General features: G+C 43.8%; 1 protein-coding gene across 1 annotated transcript in view; it reads right to left on the minus strand.

Moving 5' to 3' along the window:
* Positions 1 to 3,724, minus strand: part of LOC127659014 (acid-sensing ion channel 4-A-like) — a 167,336-nt gene extending 163,612 nt beyond the window's left edge. Inside the window, exon 1 of the mRNA XM_052148621.1 lies at positions 3,149 to 3,724. Within this exon, the coding sequence (XP_052004581.1) occupies positions 3,149 to 3,724 (576 nt within the window). The remainder of the gene's footprint in view (positions 1 to 3,148) is intronic.
* Positions 3,725 to 16,443: the final 12,719 nt, after the last annotated feature.

Consider the following 16,443-nt stretch of genomic DNA (forward strand, 5'->3'; position numbering starts at 1 on the left):
GGACCTAAGTATAAAAAGAGTAAAAAGGAGTCCCATGGTTTAATGAATTTTTTACTTGGACAAGTTAAAATGGCTATTTGGATGTCACGTAAAGAAAAACTGAGTGGTAATGAGTCCTGTGATGTTGAATCAGTCCTAAAGGGCTTAATAAGGTCACGATTAAAAATTGAGTACACTTATTATAAATTGGTCTTTTAAATCTAAATGGGGTGTGAACCAGTGTATTTGTGATGTTGATTACAATGGAAATGTAATTTTTTTTTAAAAGGTTTTTTTTTTTTTTTTTGTAATGTGATGTTTTAAAATGTGATATTTCATTGTATTTATGAAAAAATTTATATATATATTTTTTAGAATAAAGTGATTGTTAAAGTCAAAGTCTCTCTCTCTCTCTCTCTCTCTCTCTCTCTCTCTCTCTCTCTCTCAATTCAATTCAATTCAAATGAGCTTTATTGGCATGACTTGTACAGTATTGCCAAAGCATTGTCCATTACATAGGCAATGAACAAATAATCAATAAAATTAATCAGTGAACAAATGCATGAATACATTTATATATATAAAAAAAAAAAAAGAAAAAACATTTGAAACTTTTGAACCAACATTCAGACCTTAGTTTTTCTCTCTCTATCTCTCTCTCTTTTGAAAAGAAAACAGTGTGATTATCTATGATCCAGACATTCAAATATAACTCTATTCTTTTGAGATCATTATTATTGTTGCAGTGTTTGTGAATTAATTGCTCAATGAGAGAAGAACTCTAGGTCATGTGGGAATGAAAAATAAATAGCTGATATTACGAGAGCAATTGCTGATAGTGTTGGGGCTAGATGCCAGGGTTGTGATTGATAGAAAATATAAAAATGTCCCTACTCATGTAGTCATTAAACAAACACAGCATCTGGAGTAGGCTAGATATGAGTGTGCTGTGTGCTATTTTCCCTCAAGCTAGTGATCCACAAGCACCCAGATGCCAGCCAGCACAGCTAAGGTCATCTATCACACTTAATGCTAAAAATATCAGTCAGATTGTTGTTAGTACAAGGCTTCTGGGCTAGTCACCGTGATCCTGATTACTCTTACATCTAAAATCTAATTGCCCTGGAAATGCTATGAGATGGTTCTCAAAATTGGTCCACGTTTCCCGCCTGCATGGGTTAAGTGGCCTGTGGGACAGAGGAACCATCTCTTCATGCATGGAGACAACAAGATGTCTGTAACCAATCTAACTGACAGCATTTCAGACACAGATCACAGTGCTGATGGGAGAGAACAGTGGAACAGCGAACTTTCCAAGCAGATTAAGCCATAAAGAAGTCCTTTGGCAGATTGAAAGGGGCCCATGCTTTTTAGCTTGTCCTGAAAAAGGACAGCCCATCCCAGGTCTTCTGAAACAACTCCTTATTGATATTTGATGGTGATAACTGGTGCCACACCAGATGTTGGCAGTGACTGACTGTTTTCTTTTTTTCAATTCTTAAATGTTAAAATTCCACGGCTAAGCAAATAACTCCAAATAACTCAAAATTTACCTGTCACATCTATTACTGTCTGTTTTATCCTCAGTTTTGCCTTTATCATTCTTCAAAAGCATAACCTTTTCCCTGCCATGACCAACACAGAGAGAGACCAAAAAGAATGGTTGAAAGAGAGTGAACGAGAGTGGGGGAGAAAGAGAGAAGCTGAGGTAGAGCTTCTAATGTCAATTCTAATTTCTTGTATCATATGAATGTTACCGAAGATCAAATATACATCAACCTGCAAGATAATTATCTGGTTAGTTAAGACTAAAGCTGTGCTCTTTTGTTTCTATGGTACATCAAATGAGAACTTATGTAATCATACTGATCAGGCAGATGATTTACCCATCTCCTAGGAAGTCTATGTCCAACCCATGCTATAACTGTAAGACTTGACAAATGGGCTTAGTCATTACCAAAACAATATCCCTTCATCCATCAGTACACATAGCTTTAATAAATATGGCATGATAAACACATATAAGATCTTGCAGAATGGATTTGGTTGGCTTAAGGAAATTTAGTTTTAACCAATCTAGTTAATGCAAAAATCATGTATGTCAGACTCTAAATTTTTTTATATTTCAACAGCGACAGGATTGAAATACAACTCTGAAGGAAACAACTCCTGACACAGGAGGCATAACAAGTAAGAGAGACCGCAGTGCTAGAGAGAGAGAAAGACTATGATGGAGTTTTATAAAAAGCAATAATGTTGCCATGCACTCTTTCAGTGCTGATACTTGTGGCAGTTTAAAACAACAGATCTCTTGAAAAAGTAAATATAAAAATGCACCCTGCTCTTCTCCCATGGGAAGAACAGTAAAAGCCCCTGCAGCTGTTGATACAATATGAGCAATCATGAGCACAGGGAAACAGGACCACTCCTGTTAACACAATGAGAATTCAGAGTCTGGTCTGTGTCCTATTTTCAAAACTATGTCCAAATTAATAGTCACCACAGCATCCAGGGGAAACGAGAATGGAGCATATCTATCCACCTCATTGCTGGCAGACCCTTCATTCTCTTGTATTTGCAACACTTGCAGACATCTCTATTTCAACTAAAAACAGAATATTTTCTCACCATAAGGCAGTCCTTACCGTGATTGTAAAAAAAACGTATGTTACTATTTACTATTCTTTATGTCATTCCAAATCTGTATGACACACTCTCTTCAGTGGAACAAAAAATTAGCCAGGCATATTACTTAGTCTCAGTCACTATTCACTTTCATTGTTTCATTAAACAGTGGATGAGGCTAACATTATGCCTAGCATCTTCCGTTCCACTGAGAAAATAATGTCAAACTTGTTTGTTACAAGGGGTGAGTAAATTATGTTTTGGTTGAACAATCCCTTAAAAAACTGTAGTTAAACTTTAACAACTCAAACAAATAATACATCAATATAAACACCCACTGTCTGTGTTGTTGCTGCGGTTTTAAGTATCACCTTTCTCTCAAACTTCTTTGAAATAATTAAAGTGTTTACAATAGAGTTGTCTTTTTCTCTCACAATTTTCACTAGTCCTCTGCCTCTGAAGTGATCCTTCTTAAATTAAGAGTGAAGTCATAACAAAGCTCTGGCAATTTTCAAAGGCTTTAAAAAACTTTACTGAAACTTACCACAGAGAAATCTTCAGCTGAGCAGTTTTGCCCACTGAAGTTGCAGCTCTTCAGCATCTCTTCCAGCTGATGACCTGTTCGGTTGAAGATGTCCTGCATGTCTGGTGCCGGATACTCCAAATCAGTTGGCTTGTGGCCATCCTTATTTTTGGGGGGCAAGCCAGTCAGGTTTGCCAGGTGGTAGATGTCGGCATCGGTAAGAGCGGAAAAGCGGAAGCGGTTGATGTTGCAGATGGTAACGGCAGGGAACACCATTTCCGGGGTGGCCTCCTCGTTTAGCGCTGTGACATGAGGATGCTCCAGGTAGGAGATGGCACACTTTGCCGCCTGGTAAAGAAAAAGTGCCAGGGACACCAAGAATACCAGAGCCCAGAGCGTCTGTCTGATTCCCAGCCGGCCTGAGACAAATATATGGTTAATTCCATGGAGCGAGCAGGCATTGGCAAAGCCGGCCAGGTCCTTGGCTGGTGGACTGCAGCTCTCCTCAATCAGGCTCTCCTTGTCCCCATCCTGGTTGCCTTTTTGCTTCTCATCCTCCTCTGCAAATTTGATTTTGCAAACAAATTCGATCGGCATGTGGGCAGCCAGGTCTGCGTTTGGGATGCTTGGATAGCAGCTTTCAGCCCTTAATCCACTCACTCGTACCTCTGCCTGCGCTCCGATGAACAAGATCTCAACTCTAGAAAAAAAAGGAAGGGAAAAAAGCAGGCACGGTGAGAGAGAGAGTGTATGTGTGTGTGTGGCTGTTGCTGTCGCTTGTAGTTGAGGTGACTGCCTCTGTCTCAGTTCCAGCTCTGTAGTGCTGCTGCTCCTGGTATTAGGCTCAGACTACTCATCTGAGCACTTGTTCAGCACATGGAGTACTGCTCACCAGCAGTAATACACCTTTTAAAAAAAGGGGGAAAAAACAACAACCCTCCTCTATGCTTTACAGCCACAGATGAAAATGCAGCATTATGACTCAAGCTAAAAGAGGCTGGGGGCTTCTTAATAATTCATGAGGAAGCAACACTCTGATTATATCCTCCTCACCGGCACAAGCAGCAACTCAAACACCCCCCACGCTCTCCGTTCTCACGCTTTCTCTCTGAGTGTCCTTCTCTCTCTCTTTCTCTCTCTCTCTCACACACACACACACACACACACACACACACACACACACACACACATACACACATATGCGTATTTATACACTCACATTCCTCTCTCCCCAGCCAGTGCTCACTTAATCCATTTGTTTGAGATGCTTTCTGAACACTTGACCACAATAAGTTGTCATCAAAGACTACTTTACTGAACATCCAGGAGTAGATGAGAATGGTAGGGAGTCAGTGGATTTAATTTTCCCCTCCATCGCTTCAGTACCAGAAGACATCCTAATTGTAACAATAATGAGAAGTGTGAGGAGTGATATAAACACCTCAGAACTCGGAACGATCAATCTGCTCTTAAGCAAAAAACAAGAATAAAGGGGAATAAAGAGAAAAAGGTTATTGATCATTGAGAAGCATCAGTCAAAGATTAAGGACGCCATTACAACAGTCCTTTCTTATCAGGAATTAATGGTAGCATCATTGAGCTCCAGCACAAATTTAAATTAGTGGCTGATCTAGCACCGGATGACACCAGTGATGTAGAAATAATGTATTGATCTTGACCCTACTTTCACACTTCTTATCTTTGATCAGCAAGCGCCTTGTGTTGTTAATGGCTCTTTTCCGGGTTGCCAAACAAAATTATGTAAGTGTGAAATGCATCTACCCAATGGATAGTTTTCTTCAATAAATACGATTAGCAATACAGGTTACATCTCTGTGTGGAATGAGACCTTTGGAGAAAAGCTGTATTGTAAGGCAAGTCAAAAGGTCTTTGATATCAAAGGCAGCCCCATGCGCAGCAGGGTGTGCTGTGACACGTTCCTCTCATAACCATCATTCAAATGTTCTGTGACTTGTGCTACAGTATACCTTCTGTCAGGTCTATATCAGCAGAACCGGCGTCAAGGGTGTACAACAAACTCGAGTTTGTGACTCAGACTTGAGTCGCACTTAAGCCGCAAAAGATTGACTCACGACTCGACTTGGACTTGTAAACAATTGACTTGAGCAATAAATGGAATACTGTAAGTAAAACATGTGGGATGAATAAAGACATAAACACAACAACATTAAAATTCATCAGGCTTTCATGCTGTGGAAACAAATGTTTTTCTGTCTATGCAATCGTAAACAAAATGATCCGTCAAACATCATAATCTCTTATATTGCTTGTTCTTATCCCAACTGCATTTTTCTGCACTGTTTACAGGGTTCACACAAGGTGCTTTAAGTGCTTAAAAAAGTTCTTTTTTAAGAATTTAGCTTTTATAAATTTCTCCACTTTCACTGAATAATGTGATCACAAATAGTACAGATGTGCTAAAAAACAGTTACTTCTCTCTCATTAATGAATGAACCACAACACCTGTGCGAGTCTGTGAGATGCACGCAACTCTTATGGGACTCAGTTCCCTCTGCCACTCACATGACGTAAGCACGTTGGCATGTTCATGTGAGACCTGATGCCATACAACCGAAAGCGAGAGGCGGAGGGAACCGAGTCCCTTTGTGGAGAGGCATCAGAGAGCGACCAGAAGTAAACAACTATAGTGAGAAAGACTTATATACAGGTGAAACTCGAAAAATTAGAATATCATGCAAAAGTTCATTAATTTCAGTAATTCAACTTAAAAGGTGAAACTAATATATTATATAGACTCATTACAAGCAAAGTAAGATATTTCAAGCCTTTATTTGATATAATTTTGATGATTATGTCTTACAGCTTATGAAAACCCCAAATTCAGAATCTCAGAAAATTAGAATATTGTGAAAAGGTTCAGTATTGTAGGCTCAAAGTGTCACACTCTAATCAGCTAAACACCTGCAAAGGGTTCCTGAGCCTTTAAACGGTCTTTCAGTCTGGTTCAGTTGAATTCACAATCATGGAGAAGACTGCTGGGACCTCTTCCTCAGTGGAGCCTCCGGTGGAGCCAAAAAGCCAGCACTTTACGGGCTTTACTTTGCACAGACTCCTGTACAAAATGCTCACGCAGAAACACATTCATACCTCCGTTCGACAGCTAGATTGGTTCGCAGCGTTAGACCTGAAGAACACGTACTTCCACACCTCCATCTTGCCTCGAGACCAACTCTCCCTACGGTTTGTGTTCGACGGCCAGGCGTATCAGTACAAGGTCCTCCCCTTGGGCCTGTCCCTGTCCCCTCGTATCTTCACGAAGGTCGCAGAGGCAGCTCTTGCCCCGCTAAGGGAAGTGGGCATCCGCATACTCAACTACCTCGATGACTGGCTCTTCCTGGCTCACTCTCGAGAGTTACTAAGTGCTCACAGGGACCAGGTGCTCAGGCACCTCAGCCGTCTAGGGCTTCAGGTCAACTGGGAAAAGAGCAAGCTTGCCCCAGTTCAGAGCATCTCTTTTCTCGGCATGGAGTTAGACTCAGTCTCAACAACAGCGTGCCTCACCAACGAGCGCGCTCAGTCAGTGCTCAGGTACCTCACTCTCTTCGAGCCCAGCACAGTGGTTCCTCTAAAACAATTCCAGAGGCCCCTGGGCATATGGCATCCTCAGCCGTGGCCGTGCTCTCGGGTTGATGCATATAAGACCGCAACATCGAGTGAGTGACAGATGGGGAACGTCATGGTTACTGTTGGTAACCTCCATTCCCCGAGGGAGGGAATGAGACGTTGTGTCCCAACTGCCGCAGCACTAGACCTACCACTGTTATTTTCGGTTCCTCAGTGCAAAATCCTGACTGACACTTGCTGCCCCACTTCCTTTTATACCCGTGTATCTGGGGCAGGGCAAGCAAATTCTGTCTGCCAACTTGACTTTGGCCTTTTCCCAAATTCAGAGGTACGTTTGGCATCCCAGGAAGACCCCTTGTGTCACTTCATTCGACACAACCTCTCGTTCCCTCCCTTGGGGAACGGAGGTTACAACAGTAACATGACGATCTGTTTCTCACCCAAAGCGATTGTATCTGTAATGACTAGTGGAAGTAGAAGAAGGCAGACAGGTGTGTGGATCCAAATGCGGGCTTTATTGAAACAAAGAACTGAATAAACAAAACACAGGAGCAAAAGAAAGTCCTCGATGGGAAAAAGGCAAACTAAATACAAGAGGAAACGGAGGGCGGAGAACGACAGGGTAACCTTGGACGGACAGTGAACGGGGTAACCATGAACGGGCTGACAGACAGGCAGGCAGGCTGGGAACACGAAGCACGAGTCAAACAATACATGAGGGGAGACATGGAACATCAACGATCGACAGGGGAAGGAGAAAACAGTGGGGTTTAAATGGACAGACACGGTGATAACAAAATGATGAACAGGTGCGGACAATAAAGCTGTGACAGCGCCGGGAAAGACGGGAAGTGAAGTTTACACACGGACAGTGAGACTCAGGGTGGACAACAGGGAAAACGTGACATAGAACAGGATCAGTGCTGGGTGAAACAGAAAACACGGTGCGGATGACACGAAACATGGTGCGGACGACACGAGACCGTGACATAATCCCCCCTCAAAAGGACCGGATACCAGATGGTCCTAACACAAACAACAAAAAAATAAAAAAGACTGAAGAACCCAGGAGAGAGGGGGGTAGACTCGGGAGAGAACAGACAGACCAGGGGGGAAACAAGGGGCACAGAGACAGACCACGGGGGCACAAGGGGCATAGAAACAGGCCATGGAGGTACAAAGGGCAGATAGGCAGACCAGGAAGGCCAAGAGGGCAGGCAGGCAGACTGGGGAGGCTGAGTGGGCAGGCAAGCAGTCTATGGGGGTGTGAGACAGGGCCAGGGTCAAGTGGCCTGGGGAGCCTCCACTGGGTAGGAACAGGTTTAGGAGGTCTGGGAGGTGGCCACAGGACAGGGATAGGCCTGGGGGGCTCGGGAGCTGGCCACAAGGCGAGCACCAGATTAGGAGGTCTGGGAGCGGGCCATGGGGTAGGAGCTGGTTTGGGTGGCCTGGGAGCTGGCCTCTGGGCAGGGGCCGGTACAGGACACCTGGGAGGTGGCGGAGCCGTGTGAGGCGGAGACAAGGAGGACTTCGGAGGCGGAGCCGTAGAAGACTTGGGAGGCGGTGCCAAAGGAAGCGTAGGCAGGGCCGTGGGAGGCTCAGGAGGCGGAGCCGAGGGAGGCTCAGGAGGCGGAGCCGAGGGAGGCTCAGGAGGCGGAGCAGGCCCAGGAAGCGGAGCCGAGGGGGGCACAGGAGGTGGAGCCGTGGTAGGCGGGGCTAAGGAGGACTTCGAAGGCGGAGCCGTAGAAGACTTGTGAGGCGGCGCCAAGGACTGCTCAGGGGGCGACGCCGAGGATGGCTCAGGAGGCAAGGATGAGGGAGGCTTCAGAGGTGGAGCCGGGACGGGCGCCAGAGGAGAGGCTGAGGGAAGCTCTGGAGGCGGAGCCGAGGGTGGCTCTAACGGCGGAGCCAAGGGAGGTGGCGCCGTAGGAGGCTCTTAAGGCGGTGAGCTGGAAGGCTTCGGAGGCGGAGCTGAGGAAGGTGGTGACATAGGGGCCTCTAGAGGCGAGGCCTTAGGAGGCTCTGGAGGCGGTGCCGTGGGAGGCTCGGGAGGTGGAGCTGCAAGAGGCTGAGCCGTAGGAGGTGGAGCCATGGGAGGCTCGGGAGGCGGAGCCGCGGGAGGCTGAACCGTAGGAGGCGGAGCCGTGGGAGGCTCGGGAGGCGGAGCCGTAGGAGGCTGAGCCATAGGAGGCGGAGCCGTAGGAGGCTCGAGAGACTTGGGAGGCGGAGTCCTGGAAGCCTCGAGAGACTTGGGAGGCGGAGCCCTGGAAGGCTCGAGAGGAGGAGCCCTAGGAGGCGCGAGAGACTTGAGAGGCGGAGCCCTGGAAGGCTCGAGAGGCTTGAGAGGCGGAGCCCTGGAAGGCTCGATAGGCTTGAGAGGCGGAGCCCTGGATGGCTCGAGAGGCGGAGCCCTGGGAGGCTCGAGAGGAGCCCTGGGAGGCTCGAGAGACTTGAGAGGCGGAGCCCTGGGAGGCTTGAGAGGCGGAGCCCTGGAAGGCTCGAGAGGCTTGAGAGGCGGAGCCCTGGAAGGCTCGAGAGACTTGAGAGGCAGAGCCCTGGAAGACTCGAGAGACTGGAGAGGCGGAGCCCTAGGAGGCCCGGGAGGAGGAGCCCTGGAAGACTCGAGAGACGGAGCCCTAGGAGGCCTGGGAGGAGGAGCCCTGGAAGAGTCGAGAGATGGAGCCCTAGGAGGCTCGAGAGGAGGAGCCCTGGAAGGCTTGAGAGACTTGAGAGGCGGAGCCCTGGGAGGCTCGGGAGGAGGAGCCCTGGAAGACTCGAGAGACTGAGAGGCGGAGCCCTAGGAGGCTCGGGAGGAGGAGCCCTGGAAGACTTGAGTGGCGGAGCCCTGGGAGGCTCGAGAGGAGGAGCTCTGGAAGACTCAAGGGGAGGAGCCCTGGAAGACTCCAGGGGAGGAGCCCTGGAAGACTCGATAGGAGGAGCCCTGGGAGGCTCGAGAGACTTGAGAGGCGGGGCCTCTTGGACGGTCATGGCTACTGGCGCTGGCTCTTGGACGGTCGAGGCTACTGGCGCTGGCTCTTGGACGGTCGAGGCTACTGGCGCTGGCTCAGGGAAGGTCGAGGCTACAGGCGCTGGCTCAGGGACATCGGGGGCTAAGGGCTCAGGCTCGCTGACCGTGGCTGACGAGGGCTCAGGCTCGTTGACCGTGGCTGACGAGGGCTCAGGCTCGCTGACTGTGGCTGACGAGGGCTCAGGCTCGCAGACCGGGGCAGGCGTGGGCTCTGGCTCGCAGACCGGGGCAGGCGTGGGCTCTGGCTCGCAGACCGGGGCAGGCGTGGGCTCTGACTCGCAGACCGGGGCTGGTGTGGGCTCTGGCTCGAAGACCGGGGCAGGCGTGGGCTCTGAGGCGGAAGCCCGTCTTCTCTTCCTCCTCTGGTCGGACGAAGTTGACCATGCAGGTTCAAGGGAAGCAACTGGCGTGGGGGGTTGCTCGTTGACAGGTGGGGCTGGTGTGACACAGAGCTCCAGGGATGGCTGAGGGGTCTCCACTGGGGCAGGCGTGGGCTGTGGCTCGCAGACCGGGGCAGGCGTGGGCTCTGGCTCGAAGACCGGGGCAGGCGTGGGCTCTGAGGCGGAAGCTTGTCTTCTCTTCCTCCTCTGGTCGGATGAAGTTGACCATGCAGGTTCAAGGGAAGCAACTGGCATGGGGGGTTGCTCGCTGACAGGTGGGGCTGGTGTGACAGGGAGCTCCAGGGATGGCTGAGGGGTCTCCACTGTGGGTGGTGAGGTAGGAACCTCCTCAGCGACTCCCACAGTGAGCGGTGAGCCGCACACTAGTAGGGTCGCCTCCAGGAAGTCGCAGAGTCCAGCTGTGCGTTGCCTGTGGCAACCGCTCCCTCAGCGAGGGGTTCAAGTTGTCCCTGAAGAAGACCACCAATGCTGAGTCCGGGAAGTCTGTAAAGTTCGCCAGATGGAGAAAGTCGCGAACGTGGTCCTCTATTGGGCGGTCTTCTTGCTTCAAACAGAGGAGCTGGTAACTTGCACGTAATGCCGCTGGATCCATTTTTGGGTCGATCGTTCTGTAATGACTAGTGGAAGTAGAAGAAGACAGACGGGTGTGGATCCAAATGCGGGCTTTATTGAAACAAAGAACTGAACAAACAAAACACAGGAACAAAGAAAGTCCTCGATGGGAAAAAGGCAAACTAAATACAAGAGGAAACGGAGGGCGGAGAACGACAGGGTAACCTTGGACGGACAGAGAACGGGGTAACCATGAACGGGCTGACAGACAGGCAGGCAGGCTGGGAACACGAAGCGCGAGTCAAACAATACATGAGGGGAGACATGGAACATCAACGATCGACAGGGGAAGGAGAAAACAGCGGGGTTTAAATGGACAGACACGGTGATAACAAAATGAGGAACAGGTGCCGGACAATAAAGCTGTGACAGCGCCGGGAAAGACGGGAAGTGAAGTTTACACACGGACAGTGAGACTCAGGGCGGACAACAGGGAAATACATTAATTACTGTTAATATGATTGTCTGTGCCTTTTGGAGCTTTAAATTGCTAATCACCATCCACTTGCATTATATGGACCTACAGAGCTAAAATATTATTCTAAAAACCTTTGTTTGTGTTCTGCTGAAGAAAAAAAGTTAAATATATCTGGGATGGCATGAGGGTGAGTAAGTTATGAAAATTTTAATTTTTGGATGAACTATCCTTTTAAAGTCATACAAATACTCATACTGCAAAAACCTCACTAAAACACAATTATCGTATCATTATCCAAAATGTTCATAGAAAAATGGATGTAAGATCCTCTACATCATACAGTTTTTACTTGTCTATGGAACACTTTACACAACAATTTCTTGATAGCAGTAGTGGAAAGAGTACTGATTTATTTTTATATTTTATTTTTACTTAAGTAAAAGTAATGCTACTGAATAAATAATTATCTTGAGTAGAAGTAGAAATACTGAGAAATAGTAGTTTGTTGAAAAGCTACTCAAAAAATTAAGTTACTTTATGTAAATTATATTATACATATAATATATACTCCTAAGTTTCTTGAAAGAAATCGATGCTTCCATTCACCAAGTATGCATTAAACTGATTAAAAATAATTAATTGCAACTTATTATTATGGTTTGAAATAACAGTTTTAAGCGGTATTTATTCAATATTTTTTCTTTACTGTGTCACCTGTTCCTTTAAAAAGCATACTAAAGTGCTAAATTGGTACTCAATAAATGTTTTGTGTAATTGGAACAAGTGAAAATGTTTTCACTACCATGCAGAAATCACAATACAGTGTTTTTTCGTATGTATTGAGTTCTTACAAGTTGCTTTACACTTGCAAGTCAAATTTTGGTTTAAAAAATAGGCAAAAAGAAACATTTCTCCTGAAATTCTGTTTTCTCCTAAAGTCTATTGTTTTAGAGAGATGAAGGCTATTCCATGCATTCCTATTTTGAAAAAAAATAATCTCTATCCAGGATAGAGAGGGAAGGTTGTGGATGGCCCAAATGCACAACAAAAAGACAAGTAAATCACAGTCTCTAGTTTGAGAAACAGACTCCTCACAGGTCCTAAATGCCAAAGACCAGCACTGCTGCAAGAGGATTCTTGGACAAACAGCAAATGTTAAGAATTCAACAGTTATTTAAATTGAAATAGACATTTGTAACATTCTAAATGTCTCTAAGTCATCTTTAAATTACACAATGTGCATTGTGACTAAAACACATTCATATTTCAGGTTTATTCTCATTCACATACATCCAAGTATTTTGGCTATTAAGTTAACATAATGAACAAATATAATTCAATATTATACTACAGGGCTGTTGAATGCTTGATTCTGATTGGTTGAGAACATTCTAAGGTGTGCAATTATTTTCAGGGAAACGCACGGCTAAAGTAGTTCCAGGCAGGTCTTGACCGCATTACAGTTCCATATCACTTCGCGTAGTCAACTGTAATAACGGAAAATAGGATACAATTCATAACAAGAATTGACAGCGACAAATCCACTTCAACTTCAAGAGGAAAAAAATGACAGACTATTTTGATTTTCCGAAGTAAATTTTAATATTTATGGTGAACATAAACATTTTAACAACTGGGCGACCGCAGTATTGGATAGCTCAGATGAAAAAACAAATAAACGGAAGAGGACATCAAAGGCAGCCGGCAACAACAAAAGACATAAAACAACCAGCGAAGAACAGCTAGACCGACTCGAGGGCGAAAAACATGAAGAAAACACAAAAAAAAACAACAGCTTGGGCTGTCAATGTGTTTAACGTGCAGTTTAATTTTAATAAATAAATTCGTTCGAATTAACGAATGAATTATAACGTATGAATTAATAAATAAATTAAATAATATGACGCACATGATTTTCTGTCTCATTATTGCAACCTCTGTCTCTCTAATAACTACACTAATAACTGCATTAGTCTGCTGTCAGTGGCTCAAACCTCCGTTACTAACTCTAAAATGACGTTTTGGAATTAGCAACGGAGGCATGGGATTAGATGCGTAAGAAATTAGTCCTACATACAAGAGCGTTTTAATGACAAAAACTTGACAAGCGTCTAGAATCACATCATCTGAACAATGTTTCGAGGTGTGGTAACTGTAGTATAAGCGGAATAATTGACTCCGGGCCGTTGAATTATTAGAAAAATAATGCACACCCGAGGTGTAACGGCCACTCCGCTTCACGTCGTGACCGCATTACCACCCCGGGTGTGCATTATTTTTCTAATAATTCAATGGCCCGTCGTCAATTATTCCTTACTTATAGAGGGGGAAATGTATCATCAATGATATCGCAGCAATCATCCAGATATGGAATGTGATTATTAAGCAAACTGTTATCAACATCTACATGCCAACTGAATAAAATAAGGCAAAATTAAAAATTTCACACAGTGTTTAGTGAGAGATATGATTGATTCAGACACTAAATGTGGTTGTTCTGTAGATGTATTATTGTAATACAATTGTAATAATAAAGTCTTAATTAACGTTATGGTTATTTAACATATTGAGACATTATTATTAAATTAATTGCAGCATTTGGTTACATTATGTTTTGTGATTTCTCATACCTTCTTTATATAACAGCGGGTGAGGCTCTTCAGACAGACAAACAGCAGCACAGGGCAGACAAGTACAGTACAGCGTAGTGAGTGATAGTGTTACCTGCTAAGACAGTTTATTTTGAACAAGAGGGGCAAACGATTATGGAATTTAACAGGAGTACAATACCGAACTGATGCAGATTGATAGAAGTGGAGGAACTCTCTGTGCACGCAATGATGTGAGGAACGGACAGTGGGAAAAAATTTATGTTCAGTGAAAAGTCAAAAGAAGATCGCAATGTATGTAATTGTAACTATATCAGATTATTACCCCATTAATTTCTGACACTATTGGCATTGTATTTTGGTAAAGTATTTAAAAAGTTTGTTTTAGACATATAGTAGCAAGTAAACTAGATATCCCCACATATATGTCAAACTACATTGTGTTAATGTTTGACAAAGTTAAAACATTGACTACTTCAAAAACAAGTGAAGTTTGATCAGTGGTTAAACGTGTTCAGACGGTTCCCTTGTTCCTGAATAAACGGCTCCTTTCCAGAATAAAATTAAATATGCAGAAGATCACTGTATAGTGACAGCGCAGAAAGTGTAAACAGATTTAGTGCTTATAACCTGCCGATTTCTTCCCAAAAAATATCCCAAAAATTCATTATTCATATTTTTGTAGGAAATGTGCCATTATTTATTTATACTTCTGATAAATGTACTCAAGTACTTTAACAAGAGTAGTTGTAATTTGTTACTTTATACCTCTGCTTGGTAGCCTCCAGGGCTTGCTGAAGGCTTTGGGATTCTCTTTCCCTCTCTAAAGCTAATAATGTTCTCTATTTGCAAATAATCCACTATAAAAGCAAATAAAAAAAATGTTGCTGCATCTATCAGCCTCTTAAGGCTAGAGTCAGACAAGCATGGGAAGCTCACAGTTAAATGTCAAATGTACTGTAAATTCACAAACTCAAGACACAATATTACATTTGATTAACTTAATGTCTGAGCTTAAGTCCAGAAATTGTTTTCTTTAAAATGTCTCTACTGACAGAGACAGAGTTTTCATTCACATGTTGGAGACAAAATGGGGATTCATAAAGTATTTCTGAAGGATGAGTTGCAGGGAGAGGGAAGACAGGGTGAGGGATGAATCCTAACCTTGTTCCAGTGATATGAGACAGCAACATGCTCTGAAGACACATCTGACTTATGGCATAGGAAATCTCTTTAACAACGTTATACTGACTTCAGTTACAAAGCATGGACATGGGCCTGAGATGCCTGTGAGAAATGTTGACTTGATGTTCAAAATATTTGCAGTTATTAATTAACATACACAGCATCCCCAAAATCATGTATATAAAAAAGATTTTCCTCAAAATGTTGAGAAAAAAAAAAAAGAGCATAAAATTAAATAAATGACAGATATCTGCTTGAATATAGAGGTGGCTAATTATAACTAAAAGTTATGAAATAATAATACATATTAATAATAGTTTACGAAACAAAAAAATAGCAATGCATATTGCAAAATCTTCCCTCCTAAATAAATAAAAAGAAAGAAAGAAAGTTAGTGTGCTGAATATACTGAACTCAAATTGAATTTTATTTTATGTTCAAATGCAGTTATCTCTTCTCTACTTTTGATGTAATGAAGTGGATATGGAAGATTTGAGAGTAACATCAGTTCACTTCAAGTATGCACACATTCTGCTCTGGTACTCTAACCTTGCATGATCTTCTGAGGTTTCAATGCATAATAAGAGCTTTCATTGACAGGCTAAGCTCGTTTCCACATCAAGTATATGGAAACTCACTTAATACTGTGTGTAAATGCATTGCCTTGAAGAGTACTGAGAGCTTCAGCAGACTGACAGAAGGACTCATACTGCAAACTTCAGTGTAAGGGTCAAGGTTATTTTTTTCTCCAAGGACCTTTCTGGCCCTAACAAAAATGTGTTATTGAAGTGTACAGAAACCACCCAATATATCAAAATATGATTAGTGATTCATGATTCAAGACGGTCCAGAACAACTCAATTTGGTTCTGTCACGCTTCCTAACTCATTTGATTTGTGATGGCTGAGAGGTGAGGGGTCATTCAATGGGCAAAGCCTGGAAATGAAATATGGCTAAGGATTGTATAATTATCTCACTGACAGACATGTACTAGACTGGAGTAAAGAGGGTGTAGAGGAAATTGTACCCCTGTAATGGAAACAGCTTGTTCAAAATTGATTAACAAGGAGCCATGATGGGCCTATCAGCAAAGAATATTGAAAATTCCTGGGGAGACACTCAATGTTCTCAAGAGACATATTAGAGACTTATTTCCAGTATGTCAAGCAATAAGCAATTCCACTACTATAAAACTACTATGCTGATAGCAGCAGTGATTAAACCAATAAAATTAACTCTAATAATACATTTAAACACTTAAATGTCCATTAAAACTAAATCTTGTGACATTTTCCCAAAGTCATCTAGTCCACCTCCACCAAAGTTTGTTATATCACTGACTGACCAAAAGTATTCTGACAACAATTAATAAAAGATGTCTCTGCTTTGACCTACAATACTTTGGATGATCAAGTGTCCTAATTTAAACAAGGATACTGCAAGAGAAAATACAATTT

The sequence above is a fragment of the Xyrauchen texanus genome, chromosome 18, assembly GCF_025860055.1.
Source record: "Xyrauchen texanus isolate HMW12.3.18 chromosome 18, RBS_HiC_50CHRs, whole genome shotgun sequence".
In the NCBI taxonomy this organism is placed as follows: Eukaryota; Metazoa; Chordata; class Actinopteri; order Cypriniformes; family Catostomidae; genus Xyrauchen; species Xyrauchen texanus.